At 34.7% G+C, this 27970-nt stretch overlaps 5 protein-coding genes across 13 annotated transcripts; 4 read left to right on the forward strand and 1 right to left on the reverse strand.

The window, feature by feature from the left end:
* Positions 1 to 2825: 2825 nt before the first annotated feature.
* Positions 2826 to 9567, forward strand: LOC118034016 (probable protein phosphatase 2C 60). 4 transcript variants are annotated; one of them, XM_073403805.1, is made up of 12 exons: positions 2947 to 2961; positions 3108 to 3151; positions 3395 to 3517; positions 4321 to 4384; positions 5018 to 5126; positions 5649 to 5802; positions 6645 to 6770; positions 7611 to 7734; positions 7839 to 7915; positions 8261 to 8313; positions 9094 to 9148; positions 9236 to 9567. In XM_073403805.1, the coding sequence occupies exons 3-12, from the start codon at positions 3401 to 3403 to the stop codon at positions 9434 to 9436; spliced, it is 1080 nt and encodes a 359-aa protein (XP_073259906.1). In that variant the 5' UTR covers positions 2947 to 2961; positions 3108 to 3151; positions 3395 to 3400; the 3' UTR covers positions 9437 to 9567. The 4 variants fall into 4 exon arrangements, with proteins under 4 accessions (XP_034895054.1, XP_034895053.1, XP_073259906.1 ...); XM_035039163.2 differs by lacking the exon at positions 3108 to 3151 and having other exon boundaries at positions 2826 to 2961; XM_035039162.2 differs by lacking the exon at positions 3108 to 3151 and having other exon boundaries at positions 2885 to 3056.
* Positions 9568 to 12177: 2610 nt separating this feature from the next.
* Positions 12178 to 13964, forward strand: LOC118034019 (chaperone protein dnaJ 8, chloroplastic). The gene is made up of 3 exons (XM_035039171.2): positions 12178 to 12618; positions 12763 to 12831; positions 13545 to 13964. Exons 1-3 carry the CDS (start codon positions 12370 to 12372, stop codon positions 13737 to 13739), a joined length of 513 nt encoding a protein of 170 aa, XP_034895062.1. The 5' UTR covers positions 12178 to 12369; the 3' UTR covers positions 13740 to 13964.
* Positions 13965 to 13982: 18 nt separating this feature from the next.
* On the forward strand, positions 13983 to 20107 carry LOC118034018 (magnesium transporter MRS2-1). 5 transcript variants are annotated; one of them, XM_035039167.2, is made up of 7 exons: positions 13983 to 14088; positions 14175 to 14291; positions 16489 to 17095; positions 18725 to 18853; positions 18952 to 19287; positions 19376 to 19423; positions 19801 to 20107. In XM_035039167.2, exons 2-7 carry the CDS (start codon positions 14257 to 14259, stop codon positions 20029 to 20031), a joined length of 1386 nt encoding a protein of 461 aa, XP_034895058.1. In that variant the 5' UTR covers positions 13983 to 14088; positions 14175 to 14256; the 3' UTR covers positions 20032 to 20107. The 5 variants fall into 5 exon arrangements, with proteins under 5 accessions (XP_034895058.1, XP_034895056.1, XP_034895061.1 ...); XM_035039165.2 differs by having other exon boundaries at positions 16496 to 17095; XM_035039170.2 differs by lacking the exons at positions 13983 to 14088; positions 14175 to 14291 and adding exons at positions 15254 to 15739; positions 15885 to 15954.
* A 1298-nt stretch (positions 20108 to 21405) lies between these two features.
* LOC118034022 (uncharacterized) lies at positions 21406 to 24025 on the reverse strand. The gene is made up of 2 exons (XM_035039175.2): positions 23869 to 24025; positions 21406 to 21722 (listed from the first exon to the last, which is right to left on the reverse strand). Exons 1-2 carry the CDS (start codon positions 24023 to 24025, stop codon positions 21634 to 21636), a joined length of 246 nt encoding a protein of 81 aa, XP_034895066.1. The 3' UTR covers positions 21406 to 21633.
* A 111-nt stretch (positions 24026 to 24136) lies between these two features.
* On the forward strand, positions 24137 to 27947 carry LOC118034020 (uncharacterized). Of its 2 annotated transcripts, none has more exons than XM_073408403.1 (6): positions 24137 to 24275; positions 24507 to 24599; positions 25858 to 25943; positions 26061 to 26121; positions 26248 to 26334; positions 27516 to 27947. In XM_073408403.1, exons 2-6 carry the CDS (start codon positions 24519 to 24521, stop codon positions 27606 to 27608), a joined length of 408 nt encoding a protein of 135 aa, XP_073264504.1. In that variant the 5' UTR covers positions 24137 to 24275; positions 24507 to 24518; the 3' UTR covers positions 27609 to 27947. The 2 variants fall into 2 exon arrangements, with proteins under 2 accessions (XP_073264504.1, XP_073264511.1); XM_073408410.1 differs by having other exon boundaries at positions 24146 to 24275; positions 24512 to 24599.
* Positions 27948 to 27970: the final 23 nt, after the last annotated feature.

Raw genomic sequence — 27970 nt, forward strand, 5'->3', positions numbered from 1 at the left:
TGCTTGGCCTTAGGTTTGCATTTCATCATGGGGTTATTGGATTTGTCATCAACTCATGATTTATCCTTGCATTTGAGATGCGGTAATAATTATAATTTAAAGCATGTTTTACATGAAAATAAATTAAAATAATTTTTTATAAATTATTTTGAATATCAGCAAATCAAAATATAGTTTTTATATAAAATAAAAAAATTTAACTTTTTATAAAACATAATTTTAACCATGTTCTCAAAACACTATTTTTTAAATATTAAAACCAAGGATAGGTTTTGATCCCGGAGGTTATTAAAGGGACCTGGGAGGCTAGGGCCACGTTTATTTGCTGGAAAGTAATTTCTTTTTTGAAAGTAAATTCCAAGAAAGTATTTTCCGATATTTGGTAGTGTAATGGAAAATAAGTTGGAAAACACTTTCTAGTTTTTGGTTATGTCATGAAAAATAAGCTGGAAAATAACTTATTAATATTTTATTTTTCTCAAGTTTATTAAAATAATGAGGAACAAATCTTACAAATTAAAAAGTTGAATGAGAATGAAATTGAAAAAAAAATATAATTTCATAAATTATCTCAAATAAAATAAATAATAATCAAAATAATAGAGATCAAATCTAAAAAATTAAAAAAAAAAAATGAAAGATGAAGAAATTAAAATAATAATAATTAACATTTCATAAATTATTTCAAATAAAATAAGTAACAATCAAAAGAACAAGGATCAAATTTGATAGATAAAAAATTTCAATAAAAAAATGATAAGGAAAAGGCATATAACAATTATAAAAATAAGGACCAAAGTTAATATAAAAAATAAAATTTTAAGAGATGAAATTGAAAAATAAATATTCAAAATAATATATATATATATAGAAATCAAGAGTTTGAGGATTAAATTAGATATAATCAGCAAATAATGACATTTTTAAATTTTTCACAACTTCCAGAAAATGTTTTTCCCTCAAATTTTTCAGGAAAACACTTTCATGAAAACAAAGTCAAATTCTCCTTTTACTGGAAAGTGTTTTCCATTGATCAACTTTTTTAATGGCAAGCAAACACAAAAAAGTTTGGAAAGTGATTTTCCGAAACCACTTTCTGGAAAACAAACACAACTAAAGGGAAAACACTTTTCTAAAAACTAAGCCAAATTTTTCTTTAACTGAAATTGACTGGAAAATGTTTTTTGTTGATCAACTTTTCTAATGACAAATAAACACATGAAAGTTTGGAAAGTGGTTTCCCGGAAACAACTTTCGAGGAAACAAACATGGCCTGGGATATGAGCAAGGGAAAATTTGAGCGTAATTACTTTCATAACCACTACTCTTGAGATCCAGACCTGAACAGTATTGTATGCTTTGTTTTGATATTCTAATTTGTTTTGAAACAAATATTAAATTATATTTTTTAATATTTATTTTGAAAATATTGATATATTATTATTAAAAATTAAAGAAATTATTTTGATGTATTTTCAAGTAAAAATTATATATATATATATATATATATATATATATATATATATATATTTAATCTTGTACCATAATATCAAACACGCATTTCGGTTCTGTTTGTTCTTGCGTTTAAAAAATATTTTTGAAAATATTTTATTTTTTTCTTTGAAATAATTTTTTTAATGATTTGGGTCGTTTTAATATGTTGATGTTAAAAATAATTTTTTTAATATATTTTCAAGCAAAAAAAACTTTAAAAGACAACTAATATCTCATTTCCAAACATTACTGTAATTGTAAACTCCATTCAATGTCACGACGATGATATTTTTAACAAATCAATCTCATGTTAGATCATGAGACCATGATAACCCTGTATAAAATAAAATAAAATAAATAATGAAGCTTAATTTATAATCAATCAAATATTGAATGATAAATTTTTTTAAAAAATAAAAAAAACAACCCAAGTCAACCTTAATTAATTTACCAAACTCGCGACTCAAATCATGAGATCATGACAACATAATAGAAAGCAAATTATGAAACTCAATCCTCAATCAACCTAGTGTTGAAAGATAAAATTAAAAATTAAATTGATTAAAAAAATACAAAAAAAATTGAGCCAACCTGGGTTAACCTGCTAAAGCCGTGACTTGAGTTATGAAATAAGGATAATCTCATAAAAAACCAATTAAAAAAAATCATGAAGCCTAATCCATGATTTGTTTGAAATTAAAAAAAAAAAGTCAACTATGAAACAATCGAGTCAATCAAGTTAATTCGTCAAACTAGCGGTTCAGGTCGCGAGATCAGGATCACTTCAAAAAAAGTTAATTGAAAAAAAATCATGAAGCCCAGTCACCAATAAACCTAATGTTGAAGAATAAAATTATAATTAAAAAGTTGATTAAAAATGGATACTTAAAAATAACTTGAGTCAACTCGGTTAACCAGTCAAACTCGTGACCCGAGCCATGAGATGAAGATAATCTCTTAGAAAACAAACCAAACAAATAATAAAATTTAATTCTCAATTAACTTAATATTATAAAATAAAATTAAAAAAAAATAAAATAAAAAACTCAAGTTAATCGAGTTAAACTATCAAAATCTTTGTTTGAGTAATAAAATTATAATAATCATTTAAAATTTAAAAAAATTATAAAATTCAATTTTAAACATATTTAACATTAAAAAAAAGCATTATTCATATAAATAATATTTTAGTAGGAGAAGTAAAGTACATTTTTTTTTTACATGCAAATAAAAAAAAAATAAAACAATCTATTCCGTTCTATGGGACAAAAATAAGTTGATTATTCCACATTTTTGGACAAAAAAAATATTAAATGCACATCACGTCAGACCCCTATCTTATCTGCTTGTTCCTCTTAGCCAACACACGTGCATGACGCGTGCAACCGATCCAGTTTAAGCTCAAAAGATAACCTTAAACCAGGCAATCCTTACATCTCTTGATCTGTCTGCAATAACAGCACACGAGTGAGTATCAATCCTTACACAACAACACTAAACCTTGGAGATTGTTTCTGCCCTCTTTACTCTGTTTCTCTAGCACATCTTTTCCAATTATTTAGGTATTAATCTGTTTCTCTGTTTTTTATTCTTGTATCTGTTTGGTTCCCAAGAAAATGTAGAAAAATCGAAAAAAAAAGGGAAAAGAAAGTGTAAGGTATAGTACTTTTTTGAAAGTGTACGTGTGTGATTATATCTTGGTTTTGCTTATTCGTTGAAATTCTATCTAGGCACTTGTGTCTGTATTTATACGTGTTATTTATTTATGAGCATTGGGCTATCTGTAGGTCCCTTGGATGGGCATGTTGGGATGTTTTCGGATTTGTTTGGGCGTTATGGATGATTTGAATGCAAGAAGAATGGTTTGTTTTGTTACTGATTGCTTTTGATTTTGTTTCAGCAAGAAATGGGGGTGTATTTGAGCTCCCCTAAAACTGACAAGGCTTCACAAGATGGTGAAAATGATAGACTTCGATATGGTCTGTCCTCCATGCAAGGCTGGCGTACAACCATGGAAGATGCCGTGAGTACTCTTTATGGTTTTGTAAAATTGAATGTTTAGGTTAGATGTTGATGTTAAAAGAGATTGACTTCCCACGGGTATTGTTATTGCTGTTTTTTCATGTGTCATTAACTCGCAGGAAAGTATTGAATTTAATGTTTCTATGTCCTGTGGTCTGCCCAAAAAATAGCAACAATTTTAAGGGCAAATCGAACGAAAGAACCAGAATTTGCTTGGTTCTTTAAAGATGGTTCTTGATGAATTATGGAGTTTCCTATAGAGAACCAGAATCTGCCTGGTTCTTTAAAGGTGGTTCATGATCATCTATGTAGTTTCCTATAGATGTTTACTGTGTTAAAACTGGAGAAAACTAGTACGGATTTCAATAGAATGTAGAGTTATGGTGTAGAATGATCTTAACTCGTTGAATTTGTGTGATATTACATCTGGCATGTGTATTGTTGCAAAAAGGGGGCGCTTTCTATAATACATGTTGAAGTGGACATTTAATGAAATGTTGAGCCTTTGTTGAATAGATAGGATATGATCTTATTCAGTCAAATAGCATGGGCAGAGTAACAGATGCATATTGAAAGCGTTATGATTCCTGAGATGAAATCATGAAACAATTTCAAAGAGTATAGTTGAGAGATTAGGAATTAGTTTGCATCTTAGGTATCATCGCACTGTGAATTAGATACAGAGCCTTTCAAGCATGTATCAACTTTTGAGGATAAAGTTTTGTCCATTTTGGTGGACTTATATTGTCTTGATGTTACGGGGTGTTCCTAGTTGCATATGAACTTATAAAAGGTGTTTGGCAGCATGCAGCTTATCCAGATTTGGACAGTTCAACATCTTTCTTCGGTGTTTATGATGGCCATGGAGGTTAGCATTTCCTTGAATTCTGTTATGTATATTAATATCTTTTCTAATATCTGTTATTATTTTGTGAAAACCTTCTAGTTTTGTTCCCTTTCAAGATGCTAATATTTTATAATATTTTGCACTTCCTTTATGACAATGTTATACCCGACCCTTTAAAAATTGGAGGTTTGAATTAGATATAAGCATTTATTTTTCTTATTTGTTAAAGGGGCTAGGTTAGGGAGAATATTTATGACCTGAAGTTTCTATGCTTATGTGGTGAGTCAGGGCTTTAGAAAGAAGGATTAATACTTTGCGTGGAATTTGTTTTAAAATTTCAAAGAAGGATTCAAGAGGTATATTGCTGGATTTCTGCCACTACAAATACTGTAAGGTGTAAAGATCCATTTATAACATATTCAAAATCTTTATAAGAATCAGATGAGATGGATGCTGGTAAGGTGGAACTAGTGGTAGCATCAGGGTCGATTCTTAATCAATTATTCTTGTGCTGGTGGCTTCTCAAGCATGCATCAACTTCATTTTAGTTATTGGTTATGGTGATTATCATAGTTGTCTAATGCAATGCTTGTAATCATTTCCTGGGTTAGTAAATGCAGTCTGTCATTCTTATCAATTTCTATTGTTTTGCAGGCCAAGCAGTGTCTAAGTTCTGTGCTAAATATCTTCATGAACAAGTGCTCAAACACGAAAGTTATTTGTCTGGTGATTTAGGCACTTCTTTACAGAAAGCTTTTCTCAGGTTATTTCACTTGTTTAGTATTTGCTTTGTTTAACATGCTGATATATGTAATTATTCCCTCGCTATAAGTTTTGGTTGTGCCTTTGAGTTGTACGTTATTGACCTAGACTCGTATTTGAACTGTGTTACGGATATGTTAATGCTCGCTTTGGTATGATGTCGTGCTTTATTATCACAGTAGCTTATAGAGGGTTTAACTCATTAAAACTAGAATAGGAAAGGGATCCCATGTATAACCAAGCCCGACTAGTTCGCGACCAAGGCTTGCATGAGCTGTTCTTTGACAGTGGTGATGCCATTTATATGTTATTAGTGTATTGTTTTTATCAAAGAGTGAAATAATTGTACCCATATTTAATCAATGCTACCGTGATGATGGTGAACGCAATAGTATGCAGTAATGGTTTTGGTCAGTTTATAAGATAACTGTACTGGTTTTTGTAATAGTTGGCAAAAGTTTCTAATCCTTTCAAAACCATGCAATGTCAAGTTTTATGCATCCTAACTGTATTGTTGATGCAGAATGGATGAGATGATGCGTGGGCAGAGGGGATGGAGAGAACTATCTAGATTGGGTGATAACGTAGAAAAGGTTTCTGGTATGATAGAAGGATTGATATGGTCACCTAGAAGTGGTCAAGTCAATGGCCATTTTGATGATTGGCCTGATGAGGAGGTACTCCCATCATGTTTATATAATCTTTTTTTGATTGCTTGTAGCTAATGGCAGAATAATATTTCCTTGCTATGCTCATGGTCATCGTCAATTGATGCAACCCTGGAGCAACCAGCACTGAAGTGCACTAGCATACTCATATTGAACAGGAGTGTGTGAAAACAGGGCAGTGGTTTTGGCTGTTTGGGATCTTCTTGATTACTGTTGGAGGGATTTTTGTTTTGGAGAATTTCAGCTTACATTTAGCTTCAAAGGTCTTATTTAGGCTTGATATTTTTAGTTGTTATGGAGTTGAAATTTTAGAGTTTTAAGACCCCTGAAAGTTCTCGATTGCTTAATGCATATTCTACTAGTTTTCTTTAGCTTATTCCTTTTATTATTTCTTACAAAGGAAAGGCTAAAATCCAAGACCTCTTGGGAAGATGAGGGGAAATGGGTGCTGGTTGCAAGACAAACTCAATGGCAGTTAATTCCTATTTCAACTACCTTTGTATTTGTTTTTGATGGTGGTTTTCTTTCTTTGGTCGTTCAGATTTAGAAATTTGCTCTTGCAATTTCAGTATAATTAATGGGAAATTCCCTTTTATTGAAATGGCTATTCCCTTTATAGAAATGGCTATTTCATTCAATTATTTACGTGCAGTTAGTTGTGTAATTAACCATGTTTAGGACAGGTGTTTGTGTTGTTTCAGTGATCATATAAACTCCCACCCTTAAATATTGATTGTCACTTGACTTATCAATAACTTTTGCATACTGGCTGTTGTTAATATTACTAGTTTTGAAATGGTATGCATTTTAATAAGTTTAGGAAAAGTAAATCTTATTATGCAAAAACTCAGGGGCCTCATTCTGGCTTTGATGGACCAAATTGCGGAAGCACTGCGTGCGTTGCAATTATTCGAAACAACCAACTTGTTGTTGCAAATGCTGGTGATTCTCGTTGTGTTATATCCAGGAAGGGTCAGGTATTCTTGTTCCCTCTTGTTTAATAAGCTTTCAGCTTTCTTCTTTCCCCTATATTTGGTAAAAGGAATTGATTGTTTGTTCCTTGATGTTTCCCAATCAATGAATAGAAAATGATCTTGATGTTCGGTGTGTGTGTGTGTATCCCAATACATGCATGTATGCTTCCTTGCCTGTTATGGGTCTGTGAGTATATATTACTGGAGCAAACATGCACCTTATTTTGTTCTGTTTGGAGTCCCATAAATTGATGGAGTGGCATATCATCATTTGTCTCACTGTTAGTGGAGTCCCATAGATTGATGGAGTGGCATCATCATCACCCTTGACTAAATAAGTAAATAGATTGATGGTCCCATCAAACTCTTGATAGGAGAAGAAAGAAGTAAATATTGCAGATCTGTATTGTTAAGCTTCCTTTTCTCAGGGGTGACAGTCTTGCCTCTTAGAGCTATTAAATGAAGAATGGCAAAAGCCAAGAATCCTTTAACCCTCTTCCCTAAACTAGCTGTGAGGAAGGGTGTTAGATGTCTAAAAAGGGGCGGATCATGCTAGCATACCCAATCAAGAATGTTACCTTTCCCCTATGGCATTTTATTTTGCCCTTGTGAATTGATGAATTTAAATCAGGACCCAAATAATAAACTGATACATCCTTTTATTTTAACCTTATGAGCTTAGATCTTTATCCACCTCCTACTGTCGTACCCAAGTCCATGTAACATTTGGCAAGACAATAAGTGAATGGGTCTTTCATGGAATTATGCCTCTTTAATGATTGAATAGCATATCTTTTGCAAGATTTTACATGTGAAGTGTCTTATGCAAGTCCTTTCTTGCAGGCATATGAAATGTCTAAAGATCACAAGCCCGGTCTTGAGGTTGAGAGAGAAAGGATTCGTAATGCTGGTGGTTTTATAGTAGTTGGACGTGTTAATGGAACTTTAAACTTGTCTAGGGCAATTGGTATTTGATCCCCCCCCCCTCCCCCCTTCCTAATTCCAAGACAAGGTCATAATTTTAGTTGTCTGGGCCAATTACATCTTATACTGTTGATCTCTTTGTTGCAGGAGACACAGAGTTCAAGCAGAACAAAAAACTGCCCGCTGAGCAGCAAATTGTTACTGCTAATCCAGACATAAAGACTGTGAGTAGTGTTGGTGCATTTGCATTATCCCAGAATGCTTGTTGCTGTCAATCTTTCTTTCCTCTGTTTTTTTTTTTGAGAGCACTTGTGCGCTAAATAATTTTACATGGCCTGCTAGATGTCCCCCAAATAAAAAAAAGAAAAAGAAAGGTAACTGCTGGTATTGTTTAAGTTCAGTTACTTTATGACACCCATCCATATTCAAGGGTGTAGATTATCCATTTAGTCTACCTGTAGGATTTAAGAATGCCTTTGGCCAGTATCACATGATTGCTATATGTTACTGCTATGCATTTATTTTTCTTTCATGGGATTCTGGTGTAATTTGTCATTGCACTTCAATAGGTTGAGCTCTGCGACGATGATGAGTTTCTTGTTCTTGCTTGTGATGGAATTTGGTGAGTGAGTTTCTTTTTGTCTTAAAATAAGTATGTGCTCATTTCCATGAAAGAACTTCTTATGCACAACTGTTTTTCTCCGCTTTTCCTTTCCTTTTGAAATGTAATATAGATTTTCTATGGATACCTTCTTTGAACTTACATGCTACTGGGAATTCTAGGCTTTAAAACAAGGAAATATGATTGGAAAGTATCTTTTAAAGTTGTCTGCATTAGTTGACACCACTTCATAACTGAACCACGTCTTCACCTCAAGCAACTTCAAAAAAACTCTAGTTTCTTAGGAACTCAACTATCTTTTGAGATGGAAGTGGCCTTAGTGTCAACTTGTGCTGAAAATTGGTCAATCAGGTCTAACAACAATGGGATGATAAATAATCTGGTATAGTCTTAAGATGATGTGAAGGCTGGTGTGATTTAGTAGTCATGCACCTTTTCTTTTGGCTAAAATAACTCAGTTTGATTGAAGAGCACAACTAGTATTTGCATGTTACTCACTCCAAGATGCAACGTTCACCTGAAAGCAACACTTTTATATGATCTCTTCATGGAGGTTGATATTTGCCATTCACATATGAGTTAGAGCCTTTAGAGGAAACACATTCATTTTGTAACATATACACTGGAAACTAAAGTGGTGCTCGGTTGTATTTCTATTTCTGGTTCCCCTCTTCACCCCTTTGATCACTCCTGGTGAGCCTAAAAGCAGTTGTTTGGGCCTCTCATCTGTTTTGATTTTGGAATTTTACTATTTTTGATAAATTCCCACGTATTCCATAGGGATTGCATGTCAAGTCAACAGCTAGTGGACTATGTGCATGAACAGTTAAACACTGTAAGTTCTGTAGACTTTTGGTTAAAGTTCTGAATCGGAATATATGAAAACATGTAGGCAACCATATTTCTGTTCAAATCTATGCAGGAAACCAAGCTTTCAGTGATATGCGAGAGAGTTTTCAGCAGGTGTTTGGCACCCAACACCAATGGTGGCGAGGGATGTGACAACATGAGCATGATCTTGGTGCAATTCAAAAGGCCTGTTCAAGCAGGTCCCTCTGCAGAGCAGCAGCCAACATCTTCTCGTCAATCGATGGAGGTAGACAGGAATAATATGGAAAAGTGAAGACCGAGTCCAAAGAGAAGAGTAGCAGAACAGTGTGCCACAATTTTAACAATTATAACAATTAGGATCTATATTCTTGTGATTGTAAATGATCAAGTTATTTTTTTTTCATCATTTCACCCTTTTTTTTTTGTGAGTTCTGTACACGTTCTGTTTTTTTTTTTTTTTTTTTTCCTGCAGGTTTATATAGAATTCTAGCAACTTATAGGGAGAAGGTATCCTGCACAGGTCACAAGTTCAATTGGCCGAAACAATGAAACCAATAATCATGGGGAATGTGCTGTGACTTTTTACTATGAGTTGATCCCTGTAAAGGTAGTTTCTAAATTTTCCTCATCAGGAGGCTTCGCTGTGGCTGCTTCACCTTGAGAAGAACAGGGCAAAAATCTGTTTCAGCATTTGTGGTCTCCATCTCCTGCCTGACCACCGTGTAGGTGTCTGTTAGTTTCTTCTTCACAAGCTTCAAACTTGCCTAATGCAATCGTATTTGTTCTTTCCACTGCCCCTCCTAAGGCCGCCGATGCTGGAGATGTGACAGACAAAGGAAATAACCGAAACATGGTGTTATGGAAGAAAATGGAATATGCTTCTTGAAGAGACCAAACTGAAGAGCAAGTGGAAAAAAAGAGAAAAACACTGAGTTGGTTGTTTTTTTTTTTGGTTTAAAGTCATAGCTTGCCAACTCAGTAAATTGAAAAACCCATCAATCACGCTACAATACGAAAATTATATCCCCAGCCTAATGGATCGTTATTTCCTGGGAGAAATATAAGCGCAAATATTCTTATTATTTTTATTAGAGAATTACTTTTTTTTTTTTTCAATTTATTGGTGCTTTCATTCTCTTGGTCAAGGGTTATTTCAAATCTGTGCTTTTTATTTTTCCAAGTCGCATTGATTGCTCTATTCAATTGTCTATCTTCAATTTCTCTTTACATGAATGAAATTTGAAATCTCTATAATTAAATTAAAAGAAAAGGACAAGTAAAGAGGACAATGGATGCTCCATGTTTAGTCCAATTTATTTTTATGTTTTAAAAATATTTTTAATTTTTTAATTTGTTTAAAATTAATATACTTTTAGTGTTTTTAAATTATTTTGATACGTTGATGTTAAAAATAATTTTTTTAAAAATAAATAAATTATTTTAATATATTTTTAAATAAAAAATATTTTTAAAAATAATTATAATTACATTCCCAAAACATGTTGGTATTTAACTCACAAGAGGAATCTAATCCTTAAAATTTATTGATTTTGAGCATCCCCACCTCCTCCGTTGATGGATGGATATCTTACAATTAAATACAGTAAATTGATGCGCGTGCAGCACACGTGTAAACCAGATAAATCTTCTTATCCATCCATTCAAAAAAGAAGACGAGAAGAATTGTCTGATTATCAAAATCAAGAAGGAAAAAGCAAGACATTATCCGATTTAAATCTGTTAATAAAAAAAAAACCAATATTTTGTCTCCTTGATTCACGAGGTGATTGTCAGGGGAAGTTATCCACAAACTGTTGGGCTTGCTGGGCTGTCGTCCTGTCCTTCTCTCTCACCACATGAAAAATGCACACTTGTCCACAACCCATTTCACCAGCTTCCCCATGCCCTCGGATACCATGGCTTTGGCAATTTGGGAGGTCTTTTTTTTTAAAAAAAAATATTATTATTATTATTTTGAATTGTTTTTATATTTCTGGATAATTTTTATATTTTTATTATTATTTAATGCGAAGATGCTATCTCATAGAAATATAATAAATTGAGAATGAAAACCAAGTAAAATAATAACCAACAAGTGTATGTTTTTCAATCTTAATATCATTGATCTCCTTATTGATGCTATCTTTTGACTTCACAACGCGTCTTGTATTTGACTAATTAAACAGAATAAATGGGATTAAATTAACAGGAGATGCATCCTTTTCGTGCCTTGATTTTTTCTCGATCAAAGTCTCAATACATAACCATTTCAAACACATGGAAAGTGATGCGAATAGCCCTCTGTATTCGCCACAGAAGAACACAAGTTGAAGATTGACCATCAATATATAGCACCCTGTCTTTGCATTAGAATAATAGAGATGGCTATGGCGTGCCAACCCTACCTCCTTCGAAATTATAACAAGAGCTCCTCCTCGGTGACCCCTCCCCTCCCCCTCGAGGGGAGCCATCATGCCAAACCTACAATATTACCTCAAAATAAAATATTATTTTGATAAAAAAAATATTTATAGTTTTAAGTCGAAACACAACACAAGTCAAGCTTCAACTTCAACATGAAACTTTACTCAAGTCGAGTTTTGATTTGATGATTAACTAGGTCTATCACCAACTAAACGAGATCTTGTGTGTTTGGATATTATAATATAGTGTGTTTATTAAAAAAATTCTTCATTTAAATATATGTTTAAATAATTTTTTTATTTTTAACATTGTAACAAAACACAGAGAACCTGTTTATAGCGATGCTAAAAAAGCTTAAAAACATCTGGGAGAGTAAATAAGATTATTAGATTTCTGAAGTGGAATATTCCCAGAACAAACCCTAGCAATTAGGATAAATATAAAAGAAAGAGTGGATGTTCCAATTCTGACGAGGACCAGGATAAGCACAAAACACTATCCATCAAATACACGTCACCTCACGGACGCTTTTGGATAAGGACCCCACTGTAGATCACCCCTCATAATGCAATTTATATTCCCTCTATATATATATATATATATATATATATATATACACTCACCCTCTCCTCATTTAAACAATCCCTCCATGTCCTGATTTCAAAGCTATAACAGCCTTCACACCGTGGTAAAACTATTCTTTAACAAAACAACGTTCAGCCTCTGCCCATAGTGTCCCCCCCCTCTTGTTTGCTTATAAAGGGAGATTCTTGGACTGTGTTTGTGGGTGGGTTTGAGAGAATGGCAAGTGCAGCAGCTGTTGCGATGGTGGGAGGAAATGGGTGTGCGGGGTCTTCAGCTTCTTGGTTTCAGATCAAGAATAGGAGAAAGAAGAATAGTAATGATAAGATGGGGAGAGATGGAGTCAGGTTTTTTACTGCTGCTTCCTATTCTTCTCCTTCTGTCATGGATCCTTACAAGACTCTTAGGATCCAACCTGATGCTTCTGAATCTGAGGTCAAGAAAGCTTTTAGACAGCTTGCTTTGCAGGTATAATATATTGTTCTCGTTTAAATTTCAATTTTTTTTCTTGGGTTTCTTGGTGGGTTTTAATTCCTTTCATTCAATTCATCGTTCTTGATGTATTTTTTTAGGGGATTTTTTGCTTATTTATTCCTTCCTGTTCTGTTTCAGTATCATCCAGATGTCTGCAGAGGAAGCAATTGTGGTGTGCAGTTTAGCCTGATCAATGAAGCCTATGATGTATGTAGCCATCTCCTTATAGTTCCTTTTTTTTTTTTTTTCCTTTTAAATTATTTTTATGTGTTCTTTTTCTCCTTTGGCGGGGTTCATGTAGGATTTGGTAAAGGATGACTTTTCTCCAGGCATAGAAAATAAAGATAGGGATCGAAAGTATTCAACCTAAATAATTGAAGACAGGACCCATCTATTAAATCCGAAGACTTATTAGATACCTTGAAAATGGAATGAAGACTTAAACATACGAATTCAATCCCTACAATTTACACAAAAAGGACAGAATTCAACCAAAAAAAATACTGATAACTTGTCAAGTGAAGATTGGAGGAATGATCAAACTCTTCAATTAGAGTTTTCTTTAGAGTATATGCTTCCAAATTGGGATTTATCCACTTCTGTTTCAGCAGTAGGATGAAATTTGAATGGTTTTGTTCAAAAGGGCTGTGGCTAAATCAACCATCCTGATAGGACACGACACCCTTATCATGTTAATCATAGACAAGGGCGAATCTAGGCTGCAAGCTCTTGGAGGACTCTTTTGGCTTTGTTGGTTTCGATGGAGTGTCTTTTCATGCCTGGAACTTGTCTCCTAGAGCCATCACTATCATTTTGCTGTTGTCGGGATGCAATTTACGTGTTACACTTTTCTATACTTTTGAGCTTTAGCTCAAGCGACACTTTTTGTCTAACAGTATGCTCTTTTTTTTTCCCTGTAGACTGCGATGAGTAATTTGAGGGAAGAACCAGATGAATCATCACATATGTACATGTCTTATGAGCCGTCGGATCAGGGAATTGACGAGCCTATGAGAGGAATGAACGACACAGATTGGGATATGTGGGAGGAATGGATGGGATGGGAAGGGGCTGGAATTCGTGACTACTCATCCCATGTTAATCCTTACATTTAAAGATAAGAAAAACAGTATATAATCAATTTAATGGTGGTTTAAGGCTCCAAGATCGCCCCATCTCCCAATCGAGAGATTACATGGTTGCTTCTGGTGTACATAATTAGACGTGGACTTCTCATGATCTCACCTTTTTTCCTTTTTTAATGTAAAGTTGCTGAGCGCATCTATCATGTATGCTAATGAGAAGTATCCCTGGAATAATTTTATCACCATTGTTGCCTATCTCTTCTTGTGGATCAAGTACTTTTCTGATACAGTATTATTACCACCACTGATGCCGATAGGTTTTACCTGACGCGAGTATCGATCGGGCAGGATCCCGTGTCTCAGGCAGAGATTTAACCGGGTTGATTCAAATTAATTAAAAAAAAAAACTATTTGCATATATTAATATTGCAGGTTACTGTAACTATATGTATTGCTTTTTTAAAGGAGATAAGACTGGTAGCAACCCTCTTGACAATGACCTCGGTTTTTCCGCTTGCAAACCAAACCAATCCAGAGTCAAATAAATATGCAGCAAAAGGGCAACAAAATGATAAATTCCAGGTTCGTTGTGCAAGCCAGTCATCTCTGAACTTCTTTTTTTCAGTTCTTCACTTGTTTTCTCTCTCTTTACTGCGGAAATGGTGGTGACGGTAGAGGAATTAGTGGTTAACACAAAACTTCCACCACCGAATTCTTATTTGAAGGTGGCACTTTTAACAGACTACACGACGGCCACCGCCTCTTCCTCAATGACCAGATCTTGTTTGAGTTTTTGAAGGAAACGATTTTTTGACGGTTTTGAAAAAATAAAAGAGAAGGTTAATGGGTGTTCTTTGTTTTAAGGGAAAACGGGGTATACGGGAAGAAGGGGTTTTTATCCCTAATTGAAAACCACGACGTTTTTAAGGAGTAAGAGATGCCAGTTTACAGTGTACAGTTGGGCTGGCAAAAGGCCCACCTGTCGGTCCATTATATGGAGTTAAGAGCTGGGCTCTTGTGTTCTATAAAAACCTTTTTTATGGCTAGGAATCAATTAATTTTTTTTTAATATTAATATATAAAAAAAATTCAAAAATATCCAAAAAAATTAAAAAAATTAAAGTTTTTAAAAATTCTGGTTAAAATTCTCCAAACAGCTCCTTATTGATAGCGTTTTTTTATCACAATAGTCGTGGAGACAAGGATCTCTAATATCCTCCCTCTAATGAAATGCTTTTATTTTATTTTATTATTATTTTGTATATACAATGAGACTATCCTTTCTCATGAATATTAAATTTTTGAATTCTAGCACTCACGATTGAAGAAACCTTGTAATTTCAAGGGGTGGTGTGAGGAGTGTCCGAATCTTTCTTAAAATTTTCATTTTATTCCATCTTTAAAACTTAAGCTTTTCCCACGCAGGTATAAAAAAATAATTTTATTATAACAATCTACAATAAACCACGTGTAGTTACAGTGAAACCTCATGTCTTTTAACTTTTTTTTTAATATGTCCAAATCGTTTGCTGACGCTACCACTTTAATAAATAATTAAAATAACCACCATCCTACTTTTAAATACTTCTTTAATGACTCCGACTTTTAACCGGGTCAGACCCGGGCCGGTTTGATAAGCGGTTAACCACGAGTAAAATGACGAGTTTACAGCATGTAGTCGTCCCTCCCCTCTATACGCATGTGCCTTGTTAAAAACATGGGTAAACTTGAAAATACAGTAGTGGTGAGTACGTGGGTATTCCCCTACGTAGTTGAATAGGTATCGAGTCAATACCCCGCCAACTCACAGAAGACCCATCTTTGTAGCTGTGGTAAGCTTTAAGCTTTTTGAACCAAGAACAAACAAAACTCGTGTATTTTCCCTTTATTGTATCCTAATCTTACTGGATTCTTCATTAAGGTTCTCTGCCTGATTCCCTTCTCTATCAAGCCTTAGCCCTAAACAAAGCCCATCCCTTTCTCTCTCCATTTCACCCTTTCTAACCACCAACCCGTCAAAGCACAGTTAGGTAATATGCTTATCTGATTCTTAGAATCTAGGGTTTGCTTTTTCATTGCATTCAATCCTCTTTTGGGCGTCTTTTTCATTTTTTTAATGAATTATCAATAGAGAAATCAAGGCTGTGATTTTAGTTTTTGTTTTATCTGCTGCAGCTGTGTAACTTGCATTGAAATCCTAGTTATGGCTTCTGGGGTTCTCTTAAAGCTGCTTCTTTGTGATTATGTATGCATGTTTTTAATTTGTCTGTCAGTTTACATTGTTAATCTGGCAATAATCAGGGTTTCTTGCGGGAGGGCTTGTGGGTCGATAATAGAAATGCTAATTCAGCTAAAGAAATCAAGATTTTTGCGAAGCTAGGCCCTTCCTTTGTGGTTCCAGTAAAGAAAAGATTGATTTTTGGAACATGGTAGTTGCAAAATTAACAAGTCTATTGAACTGTTTTGGCATACCCTACTCTTGCATTGGGCAAAAAATCATTTTTATGTAGCTCAACGTGGTTCACTTGCAATGTTTTGCTGAGACTAAGTATCCATTCAATGTTACGGACATTGTTTTCGTTCTTTGGTTTTAATTTACATGAATTTAGCTCTCATGGTATTAGTAAAGTTTTACCGTACTTGATGGAATGACTTCAAATAGAATGGCCTTTGTAAGCTGGAGTAAGTGCCATTAGTGTTCTCTGTTATTTCTGCAACCTGACAAAAAAAAGGATGGTGATGAGTATACTCACACTTTCATTTGCCTGATGTGTACCAGCATTCAGGGGTTGTTATTAATGGCGGACCTTAAAGAACGCCTGCTCCCTCCAAAACCAGCATCAGCTATAAACCTTAGAGATTCATCTTATCGACCATCTGCCTCTGGACGCCAACCTTTCCAAGGTGTTGATGTTCTGGGTTTGAAAAAGCGTGGCCAAGGCGTTCGATCATGGATTCGTGTTGATTCATCTGGAAATTCCCAAATTATTGAGGTTGACAAGTTCACTATGATGCGTCGTTGTGATCTACCTGCTCGTGATTTACGCCTGCTTGATCCTCTTTTTGTTTACCCCTCAACAATCCTTGGTAGAGAGAAGGCTATAGTTGTAAACTTGGAGCAGATTCGGTGTATTATTACGGCTGATGAGGTTCTACTCCTAAATTCCCTTGACAGCTATGTGCTGCAGTATGTGGTGGAGCTACAAAGGCGATTGACGACACCAGGGGTAGGTGAGGTATGGCAGTCAGAAGGTGCTGAATTGAATCGAAGGAGAAGTAGGAATTTTGACAACGTATTTGGAAATGCATCCCCTGATTATTTGCCCTTTGAGTTTAGGGCTCTTGAAGTTGCTCTGGAAGCCGCTTGTACATTCCTTGATTCTCAGGTGTGTAAACAGAACTTTAAATCTCGCACATGCTTGATTTGAATGAATGATGTTATTCAACGAAATTAAGAATGGCTTGTTGCAGACGTATTATGAAAGCTGTGTATTCCTATGTTATTACTCTTTTTCCTAATCCTAGTGAACTTTTCAACCACAATTTATATGATTTAGCTATTGTAGCGTGAACTATCATAGTAGTTGATAAGTACTACTAACTGTCTTGTCTCTCCATATAGGTGTTTTTATGTCCTTGACACTTGAATGATGTACATGCACCTTCTAGATTAATTAAAGTGGTTTGCTGTATGTCATTATATAAATCTTGTGATATCTGCACGTCTTGGAACAAAAAGACATGGCTGTATTTTCTAACCCTACAGGCAGGCAGTATTTTCCTAGTTGACATCTTCTATGCTACAAGCTCGTGGATCATTTTGCACATGGACGTGTGTTTGTGTATGTTTTGCCTGCAATTTAGCTTGTTATTTAGGGAAGCTTTTTTCATTTTATACCGTTCCATGTAATAACTGACATTTTAGAAAATCTCCTATAAAGTTCTAGCTAATTGTTTTCCTCTTAGTTTGTTTTCTTATCTTGTTACATATGAGATTGCCAGTCCGCATTTGACACATATGCAAACCTACTGCCTTTGTCCATGTTGAGTTTATGACATGACATGGTAATTGCTACTAACATTCACTTAACTGAAGGCATTTCCATTAATTGCATAATTGGCAATCTACATTGACTGAGTAAATGATTCCTCATTTTATTCTTTAGATCATAGTGGTCTCAAAGATATTTCTTTTTGGATTGATTTTTTATTTCCAATCTGTTGCAAGATTTTTGGGTTCATTTCAGTCCATTCTCTGTTATTAGCTTTCACCTTGATGATATTTCAAAATAACAATTTTTTATAGGCAGAGGGAAAAGCTCTGAATTCTCAAGAACTCTTTCTCAACTCAACAAAGGTTAAGAGCTCTTAATGAAACCAAGATTTCATTATTACGTGTCTAGCTTAAATTGTGTTCAGCAAGTCATCAAATCTGATCCGAGAGTTGTCTTATAGGTTTCTTTAGTTCTTTTTACCCTACTGTTATAGTGATGGTATGAATTCATCTCCAGAAAGGTTCAGTGTTAAGTACTAGGGGTTTGTAACATCAGATCAACTTAAGCAAAAGAAAATCATTCTAGAACAGGAGCAACCCACACTGCATGGTCTTCTGCAATTTGCATGTATCACAAAATGTATGTCTTGCTGGTTTTTATTGTTTTGATGGTTAGACTCAGATCCATTCTTTTTACATCATTAAAAATGCAATTCAGATTGTCTTTTTGAAAGAGGCATATTGGCTGATTATGTATTAGAAAATGATATTATGTCTCATTATGGCCTAGAGAAGTACTCAGGGATGGCTACATCAGTCTTGTTTCCCATTTATGTCTATCTAGATCTATCCTTTGTTGTTTTTTGTTTCATACAAAATTCAGTCTTTTTACCTTCTGTTTCCCTGCTAATGCCTTTGCTAAATTAAGGTATCACATGGTCTGTCCCGTCACAGTTTCTGTGGTAAAAGTCATTAAGTTTGAGCAAGTTAATAATTTTATTTAAATTGCAATTTTCTGAAGGCAGCAGAATTAGAAATTGAAGCATACCCATTACTAGATGAACTGACATCCAAGATCAGTACATTAAACTTGGAGCGTGTACGGCGATTAAAAAGCAGACTTGTTGCCTTGACTCGGAGGGTTCAGAAGGTATATCTAATTTCACTTGCCTTTCCCTTTCTTGCAATTAAGATTTGATTGATCTCTATTCTGCTGTTCTTATTCTCTCTGAATTTACTTGTATCTAGGTAAGGGATGAGATTGAGCAGCTCATGGATGATGATGGAGATATGGCTGAAATGTATCTCACTGAAAAGAAAAGTCGGATGGAATCATCGTTCTATGGCGATCAATCTTTGATGGGATTTAGATCAAATGATGGTGGGGCATCTATTTCCGCTCCAGTTTCTCCTGTTTCATCACCCCCTGATTCACGAAAACTTGAGAAAAGCCTGAGCATTGCAAGGAGCCGACATGAGAGTATGAGGAGTTCTGAAAGTGCTACTGAGAATATAGAAGAGCTGGAGATGTTGCTAGAAGCTTACTTTGTTGTCATTGATAGCACCCTGAACAAGTTGACATCGGTACGGGCAGCACGATATGATTATTTGCATTTCTTCTTTCCTTGTTTAGGATGTTAACACCTCATTTATTTTTCACACTTTTTTTCAGTTGAAGGAATACATTGATGATACAGAGGATTTCATCAACATTCAGCTGGTACATATTCCTGTCCTTCCCTCCGGCCCCTTAATATTAAATTGTGTTGTTTTTAGCTCAGTTGTTAGGGACTGCTATTTTAAAACTTTGGTAATTAGAAAAAATGTCAAGCAGGATCATGTTCAACGTATCAAGTGATAAGCACAGCTGGCAACTTCTTTAAGATGATGCACAGAAAGAAATAAGTAGTCATTTGTTCCTGCACAAAATCTGGATCCTTGCTGGCTGTGTTGCTTCTTATTCTTATTCTTTTGGATGCCCATATAATACAAAGATATCACATTATTTCTTTGGGAACTAGTCATCTAATTTTGTCGTTTTGTTTGAGTTGATGGGGTGGATACCAGTTTTATGACGAGGGAAATTTTTGGTTGCAGGACAATGTCCGAAATCAACTGATCCAATTTGAGCTTCTACTCACAACAGCAACATTTGTTGTCGCCATTTTTGGAGTGGTGGCAGGCATCTTTGGCATGAATTTCGCCGTACCATTGTTTGATGATGCTGGTGCGTTTAAGTGGGTCCTCATAATTACTGGAGTCACCGGAGTCATCATATTTTGTGCGTTTGTATGGTTCTTCAAGTACAGAAGGCTCATGCCACTATAAACTTTTAAAAACATGTTTGGAACTCTCTTTTGAAACCATTTTAAATCAATTTTAAATGAAATTTAATCTCTATAAATATACAAAGATAAAATGAAGGTGATAAGGTTAAAATAAAAAAACAAAATAAATTTAATTCTATATCTTTCAAACATGTCAAGTTAATTTATTTATTAATTAAGTTTAAATTAAACTCAATTACAATACATAATTACTATTATTTATTACTTGATAGATAGAATGGAGAATAAAAATTGAAAAGTGGTTCTCCTTTATTTGCTACGGTTAATATTTGTATGTCTACTAATGGCAAATGGAAATCAACACAAGCGAAGACACTACAGAGATGGCAAGTAAGTATTATACTAGACTCACATTTTCAACCGTACCTATTTTTCAGTGGTTGACGGCAACATTCTTCTTACTATGACTTATTATTGGGCAATATACTTCCTGAAATCCATTGCTGAGGTCCCATGTCATGCCCTCATTGATCTGAAGCAGGTGAAGACGTTCCTACCTTAGCCGAGTTTTTTTCCTATACTATGAAAAGATAATTTCTCAACTAGTACAGTAGTTAATATGTGCAAATACCACACGCACAACTTGGAATGTTGCGCGTATAGCATTTGCACAACTTATTTTTCTTCTCCGGAAAGTTGATTCATCCACTCAACAATCAACATTTATATTTTATAAAGAATCTTTAACTATGAAATGAACAAAAATAATGACAAAAAAAAAAAAAACAAGGGAGGAGTGAGAGAAGAAGAAATAAAATATGACATGTAGAGATAAACCGGAGCTTTGATAATGACACTTTAAGTAATATCAGAAAAATACTGACAAGACAAATTTATAAATACAATAGAAAGCCAACTTTAATGCTAGTAATGAGATGTCAACAAATATATTGCTATCTTTAGACAAAAAGTATAACTCATCACTAGCTTCGAAGTTGGCTTCTTATAAGTAAAGTTGGCTTCTTATAATACTTATGCCTAGGCATCATTCTTTTTATTCCCTTTTCTTTTCTCATGCCATGCCATCTTTTTTTTTTAGCTATTAGATTATTTTTGTTCATTTCATAGCTATTGATTGATTATTTATAAAATATAAATGTTGATTTTTGAGAGGATGAATTAATTTGTTGGAGAAGTGAAATTTGAGTATGAGCTGCGCATGTACTACATGGACAACACACCTAGTTGCGCATGTCCTATCAGTGCATATTAACTACCGAAATTTTTTTTTTTTAATTGTGCTAGTTTGAAAAATATTTTATCTCACTGTGCTAGTCTAGGAAAAAACTTCACCTTAACCTACATTAATTTCCATCTAGTCAATTGATACCATTTTGAGGGATAACAAAACAAGAATCCAAGCAAGAATTCTATTTGGATTTGCCAACTCAGAAAAATTTCAATTCATCTCATAAACATTTGCACATGGCATTTTATAACACAAATATTGATCCACTCCTTGACCTGAAAATTAGCCATGGCCAGAGAGGGTGGATGAAAAGAACAATCAAAACTCCTTGTTCTTTTCCACTGTTAAAATGATCACTCGAAACTAATACCTTGAAGAAAGCGATCACAAAAATCATGTAGCAGCAGAACCTGAAGAAAGTCTGTCACGCCTTGCTTTATCAGCCTTTTCCATGTAATCTTGATGAGACGAGTGCTTTGTTCCTATGGAAGAAAAGATGATCTCAGTTAACAGCAGCTGTAGATATCTTTGCGAATAAAACAACAAAGAAATTGGTAAACTGACATGCAAATATAACACCCACATCTCAAACACTTAAATCCTCATGGACAAACATAATGTAATAAGGCAATTTCCTTTCAAGCGGAAAAACACAACCATGACAACAGTCTCAAGGTTGTCTTTATGAAGAAGTCAGGTCATTGATTCACAAGATGAGCACAGAACAACCCTCAGCAGTCAGCACCACGATGAATCTCACTGCATACATGAAAATCATTAAGTAACAGTTGCTACAGGTTCAATTTATCTTCCATCAATACCCAATCAGCATAGGTTCTATACAGAGACAGCCAATTGCTGCTTTTATGGAGGAGCCTTGGAATAGCGGTACTAACTGCAGGCATGCATCTATGCTAGAATAGGAACCTGGAATGATGTTGTATCCAATGAAGCATTTTTTAACTACATGATATGGTGTTTGCATAGTGCAACACCATGGAGGTTGAAGTCACACCCTTTGAGATTACTCTCAACAATCACCTCGTTGTAAAAGACTGAAAAGTCCCCCTTTGGCATACTTCATGATCCAGGAATCTCTCCAAACTGCAGTTCATCTAGCATACTGTAGCATTTTTTAGTCCTTTTCTGCTTAAATTAAGAGATATTTCTCTTTGAATTCGAAGTCTCCATCCTCCTTGATCTAGTTTGAAACATGAAAAGGGTCTCATTTGGTACAACTCATTCCAGTCTATCACTGGTTTGTTTATTTGTACCTACAACACAGGTTTGATTTCTCTTGAACTTGAAATAAATAAGAAAAGGTAAGTACAAAGAAAAAAAAGATGGAAATTCGAAGGACTGAATAAAATGCTAACATGATTTCTGGAGATGATCTAGTTGATTGGGGAAAACTAGTTCAAAACAAGGCTATCCAAGCCAACAATAATGTCCATGATATGGTTGAGAGGAGATCATGCACGGACAACACTCACGTCCTCAGAAGATTGTGCCCAAAAAGAAGGTTAAACTAAAGCAGTGCAGAAAGAACATCTTCAAAGAATCATGTTCCTAAAACCAAGGATGATATCTGTAATTAAGGAATTCAGGACTCTCTACTAGCCTAATCAGTTAACGAACAAGCAATAACAGAAAAAAAAATATAGATGACAGGGACTACCTCCTCAAGTAACCAAAACAACAATTATTGCTTTCATGTTCATAATGCTTTACTCCATCTCACAATCTAGATCAAATATTGCAACTTGATTGAAAATACAATAACCACCCACCATCATTCCTAGAAGGTACCAGAAGGGTTGATATCAGTGGAGTAACAAGATTACCATTCTATCTTACCATAGAATTCCCACTTGTCCTCCTAATATTTTCCCCTTCTCTGAGTATGTAATTCCTCATACAGCATAAAACCCTAGTAAGAACCCATAATCAAGTCTCCCAGCTTAATTCATCAACAGCACTTCTGATCTGACAATTCACGCTAATCCCTTCTATCAAAACATAATTCCAGCCCTCTCTATTTTCTCATCTTAAATTATAACTTCTTATTAACTGTGGAAGAAACTAAGAAAGAGAAGTGAATAACGAACACATAAATATAATCTTTTCACACAAAGAAGAACATTTCAGGAGAGGCTTTTACATCATCAACAAGCAGGAAAAAAAAAAAACAGAGAAAGATGCAGGAAAGTCTCAACTTTTCTTGTTTCACTACATTCGCTTTGGAATCAAACAAATCAAACCCAACATCAGCAGCACTTAAAATAATTAAATTTTGAGCACAAAGCAGTACTTCTCTCTTACTCAAACATAGTTCGTCTTCCCAATCAATTAGAAAAAAATTAGAATCTTGAAAATTTACTCCCTTTCCTTTCCTTTCCTTGCACTTTCCACTAACCAAACAAAAATTAACACTAAGCAGCATCGACATGGAAACGACCAGGTAAAAAAACTGTAAAAAGATTCTAACTTTCCACTTGCTGTCGCTTCTCATTTCAATTTCATCATTGACCCAGAAACCCAAAAATCATATCAAAGTAACCCAATTGATTTAACAGAATAGATATTTGAAACCAAATCAAAAGATTAAAAGGGGAGAAGAAAAACAACCTCTGTTCATGAGGAACCAAGGGACACCAAAGACAAGAGTTATGACGGCCATGCCAGCCATGACATGCTTTGTGTCTCCACTATACAAGTAACGCTGTACTCTTGACTTGAATCCTCCACTGTTGGCACTACCATTGCTTGTTGCCTCGCTTCCCATTTCTTCCGTTTCCCTTTCACTCACCACTGTTTTCTTCAACTCCTCAGCAAATTCTCTCTCTCTAGGTTTCCTCTCCTGGTTGTGCTGCTTAGTTTTTAATTTTGGGCCTAGTCATATACAAACTGAATGTTTGGGCTTGGCCCAAGTCCAATATCAGGAGACGAGAACATAAACAGACTTGAGAAGCTGGAAGCTCTCTTCTTTTACTCATGGTGCAGAGACTTCACCAGTGAAATCAAGGCATAAAAAGGTATGCTTTTGCATCATCTCACTATTTTTTGAAATACGGAAAATTTTCAAAATTTTGAATCTTTGCTTGTCTTTGGAAATATGAGCTCACCGAACTGTTATCGAAAGTTATTTCTTTAATGGGTCAAGATGATGATTATTATTATTTTTTATTTTTTTTGTTTTTCTATGTAACTAAATGGTGCATTATTATCTACTTGTTGTTACTGAATTGTGAGTTTTTGATTGATAGGGTAGTTGAAGGATGGCAACCACAGCTTGTTTTATAATTGTGAGCAGGAATGATATCCCTATATATGAAGCTGAAGTTGGATCTGCTACTAAAGTATGCCCATCTTTTCTTCTTAATCTTTCCTATTTATTTATTCATTGATTGTTTGATTGGAAACTCTATTTTTTGCGAAAAATGCATATGATTGATTTTATTAGCTTGACTTCTTGTTTCCAAAGTGTCTTGATATAGAATTGTGTTTTGTTTTCGTTGTGTTTCTTTGGCTCTTTGATCTTTCTCATGTTGCTTATTTTATTTATTCCGATTTATGTTTAGTTATTCACCAAATTTCCAAAACATAGAATTGAAGGTATTAGGCTTATTGTGCTGTGTAAGATAGAACATTTGAAAGTTCTTTTGGTACTGCCTTTGCTTCAAAGTTAATGGGAACATGTGATTTGGAATAATTCTTTCATCAAACCTCTGATGTCGCTGTTTTAAATATTGGTAATCTACTTGAAGAAATTTTACAGCTTTTTGCATAATTTCATGCTTATGGGATTTACAGAAAGGTTCTAGGATCCATTTGTGTCATTTTCATATAAGAAGCATCTAGGAGAGAAATTGAAGGGAAAGTAAAAAAGTAAAAAGTTACAGGCTATTTGAAAACTTAAGATTTGAGTAGAAATGAAATCATTTCAACACCATTTACCCAATTCTAGTGTTTGGAAAGATTTAAGCGACATAAATGAATTCTACAACCAATCAAAATTAGAGATTTTCATAGACTTGCAAATTACACTAAAAGGGGTGTGATTTGCTTCAGAATTAATCCATTAAAAATTAATCCCACTAGCACCCTTCTCTCCCTCCCTTTCTCTCACTCATATGATTGGAATAAGTTTTTTAAGGATGAAGCAAGTTGGGTAAATGATGTATTTTCACTAACTAAAGTAAAATGAATTCCACAATTTTAAAACCTATTCCAAAAAAAAAAAAAAAAAACTCAGTTAGCAAATCCAATCAATTCATTCTACTGAAGTGGTTGAAATCAATTCTAGCATATTGGTTCCAAACAAGCTGTTAGTGCTGCGTGCACCATTAATATCAAATTTCTGATATGTAGGAGTCCATCTTTGCTTGCATGCTTTCATGGTGAAGTTGCTGCACACACCATTAAAATCAAATTTCTGATATGTGTGGGAGTGCATCTTTGCTTACATGCTTTCATGGTGAAGTTGTTATCTTTTCTATTGGGTTCTGGAAACACCATTGTTGTCATCTTTTTATTATTTTGTTATGTTCTCTGGTTGTATTTTGATTTCCTCACAAGCTACTTGTGATTAACACTCAGCCAATTACTTGATGACAGAGGGAAGATGCTGCACAGATGCATCAATTCATATTGCACGCAGCTTTGGATATTGTTCAGGATCTTGCATGGACCACCAGTGCGATGTAATTTCTAATGCTCAAAATATATCTGAATCAATCAATGCATTTCTACAATGACCACTCTGGTTTTTATTGCTCACGTTGCCTCCTAAAATCTTGTTTATCACATCCTTTTCACAGGTATTTGAAAGCAATTGACAGGTTCAATGATTTGGTGGTATCAGTTTATGTTACAGCAGGTCATATCCTTTGTGTCTCTGATTTTAATTGCTTTAGTGACAAAAAGAATGCAGAGAAAATGGAGAATGATATTTATGTTATCTTTTTTGCATTTTCTGTTGTTGTATATTTTCCTTGACTTATCTTACATACAAGACTCATGCTACTTCATGACTCTCGCAATGATGATGGAATCAAGAGCTTTTTCCAGGAGGTTCATGAGCTGTATATAAAGGTAAACGACTCCTTGCTCTCCAGTTTTGAATTCTTACACACAACATATTCTCTTTGGTGCATACGTTGTTAAACATAGATGCTGATTTGTTCAAGTCAGTATTTTGTATTAAGATTGGATAACTCTATATGCTGAGAAATTATACTCATTTAGCTGCTTATGCCAAAGTTCATGGTATTATGAGAGAATAACATTAACAAACAAAGCCGGGCAGCTGACTCCTTTCCCAATCATATTGGGGTATAAGATCCAGAAAATGCCACTGTCAACTTAAAGCACCTCATTATACTCATGTCATTCCAACTTCATGAGAGAATCTGCAGCACCTATTTTGTTAGAATTTAGATTTGAGTTCACATTTTCTTTCCTGCACTTTTCATTCCTGGTCATGCTTGTACCGGTTTTTGCTGCTACTTTTGTGCCTCACATGCTACAAAATTTATTGAAATATATACACGCACATCTGAGTTTTGGAAAATAGCCTATATTAATTGAGGATAAAGAGAGTGAGTGGCTGATATACAATGATAGGCCTATAACCCAATAGCTTGTACACCTGGGTAGAAGGCTTTGTGCACTCATAATGTAATATCTCATATGCATAGGCCCATAGACCAACATGCAATATGATAGAGTAGATCTCCCAACAAGCGGTAGCGGAACCGATAGTTCAGCTAGATACAAATGAATGCATCGAGTGCTTGTAAAGCCAATGGTTCGATAATGGCTAAAATGAGCATGGAGATAGTGGATAGTGTATGGCTCATGTTTTTTTCTCCTATGGTAGAATAAACGCTAGTTGAACTGGTGGATGAAGAATGGAGTGGATGACTCTCCAAAACTTGAATTATGATACCTATATACTTTGCTGTCATCGATTACAATCACAACCCTACAGTATTAGATAACAAGTGAAGTAAAGGGAGAGTGAGGAAAAGAGATTGCTCCCCTGATTTTTATAGTGGAAATCTTTCATGGATGGGGGATCCAATTGGGATTTTTTTTTATCGGGTAGCCATTTGAGAAACACGTGTTAGTCAAGGGACAAATATGTTCTTTTCCCTATTGCTTTGCATCTGGGTAACCGTTGCTCTTTCTCTGCCATGATATTGATTAGTGACTGAAATGCTTAATGTTTTTTTCTTCCCTATTTTGATAAATAAAAATATTGGTCATTGCAGATTCTTCTCAACCCCCTCTATTTGCCTGGTTCCCGCATTGCATCCTCGCATTTTGACACCAAAGTCCGTGCTCTTGCAAGAAAATACCTTTAGCGGTGGTCAGTCGTTTACAATAGTCTGAGAGCTATTGGGGTGATGGAATGAACTAAGAAAGCACCACCATCCTTTTTCTTGTCTCGGCCATTGAGTATTTTAAAGGCTTCCCTTGAGTTTGATTCATGATGGTAAAGATTAGTGGCTGTGTGCAATTTGCTTAATGTTGCATCGGATGCCTCAATGGATGCATAAAACACAAGCAGCAACTAAAACGCGTTGATTATTTTTGTGACAATTTGTTTCACTCAAATTCTTAATGTTAGCAGTTGAGACGCGGTGATTAAATGATGTATTCTTTTTTTCTTTTAATATAAAATCTAATCATGCGTTTGTATATCTCGATTCCAGGGTTGTCTTTC

Source organism: Populus alba, chromosome 1 (assembly GCF_005239225.2).
Source record: "Populus alba chromosome 1, ASM523922v2, whole genome shotgun sequence".
Taxonomy (NCBI): domain Eukaryota; kingdom Viridiplantae; phylum Streptophyta; class Magnoliopsida; order Malpighiales; family Salicaceae; genus Populus; species Populus alba.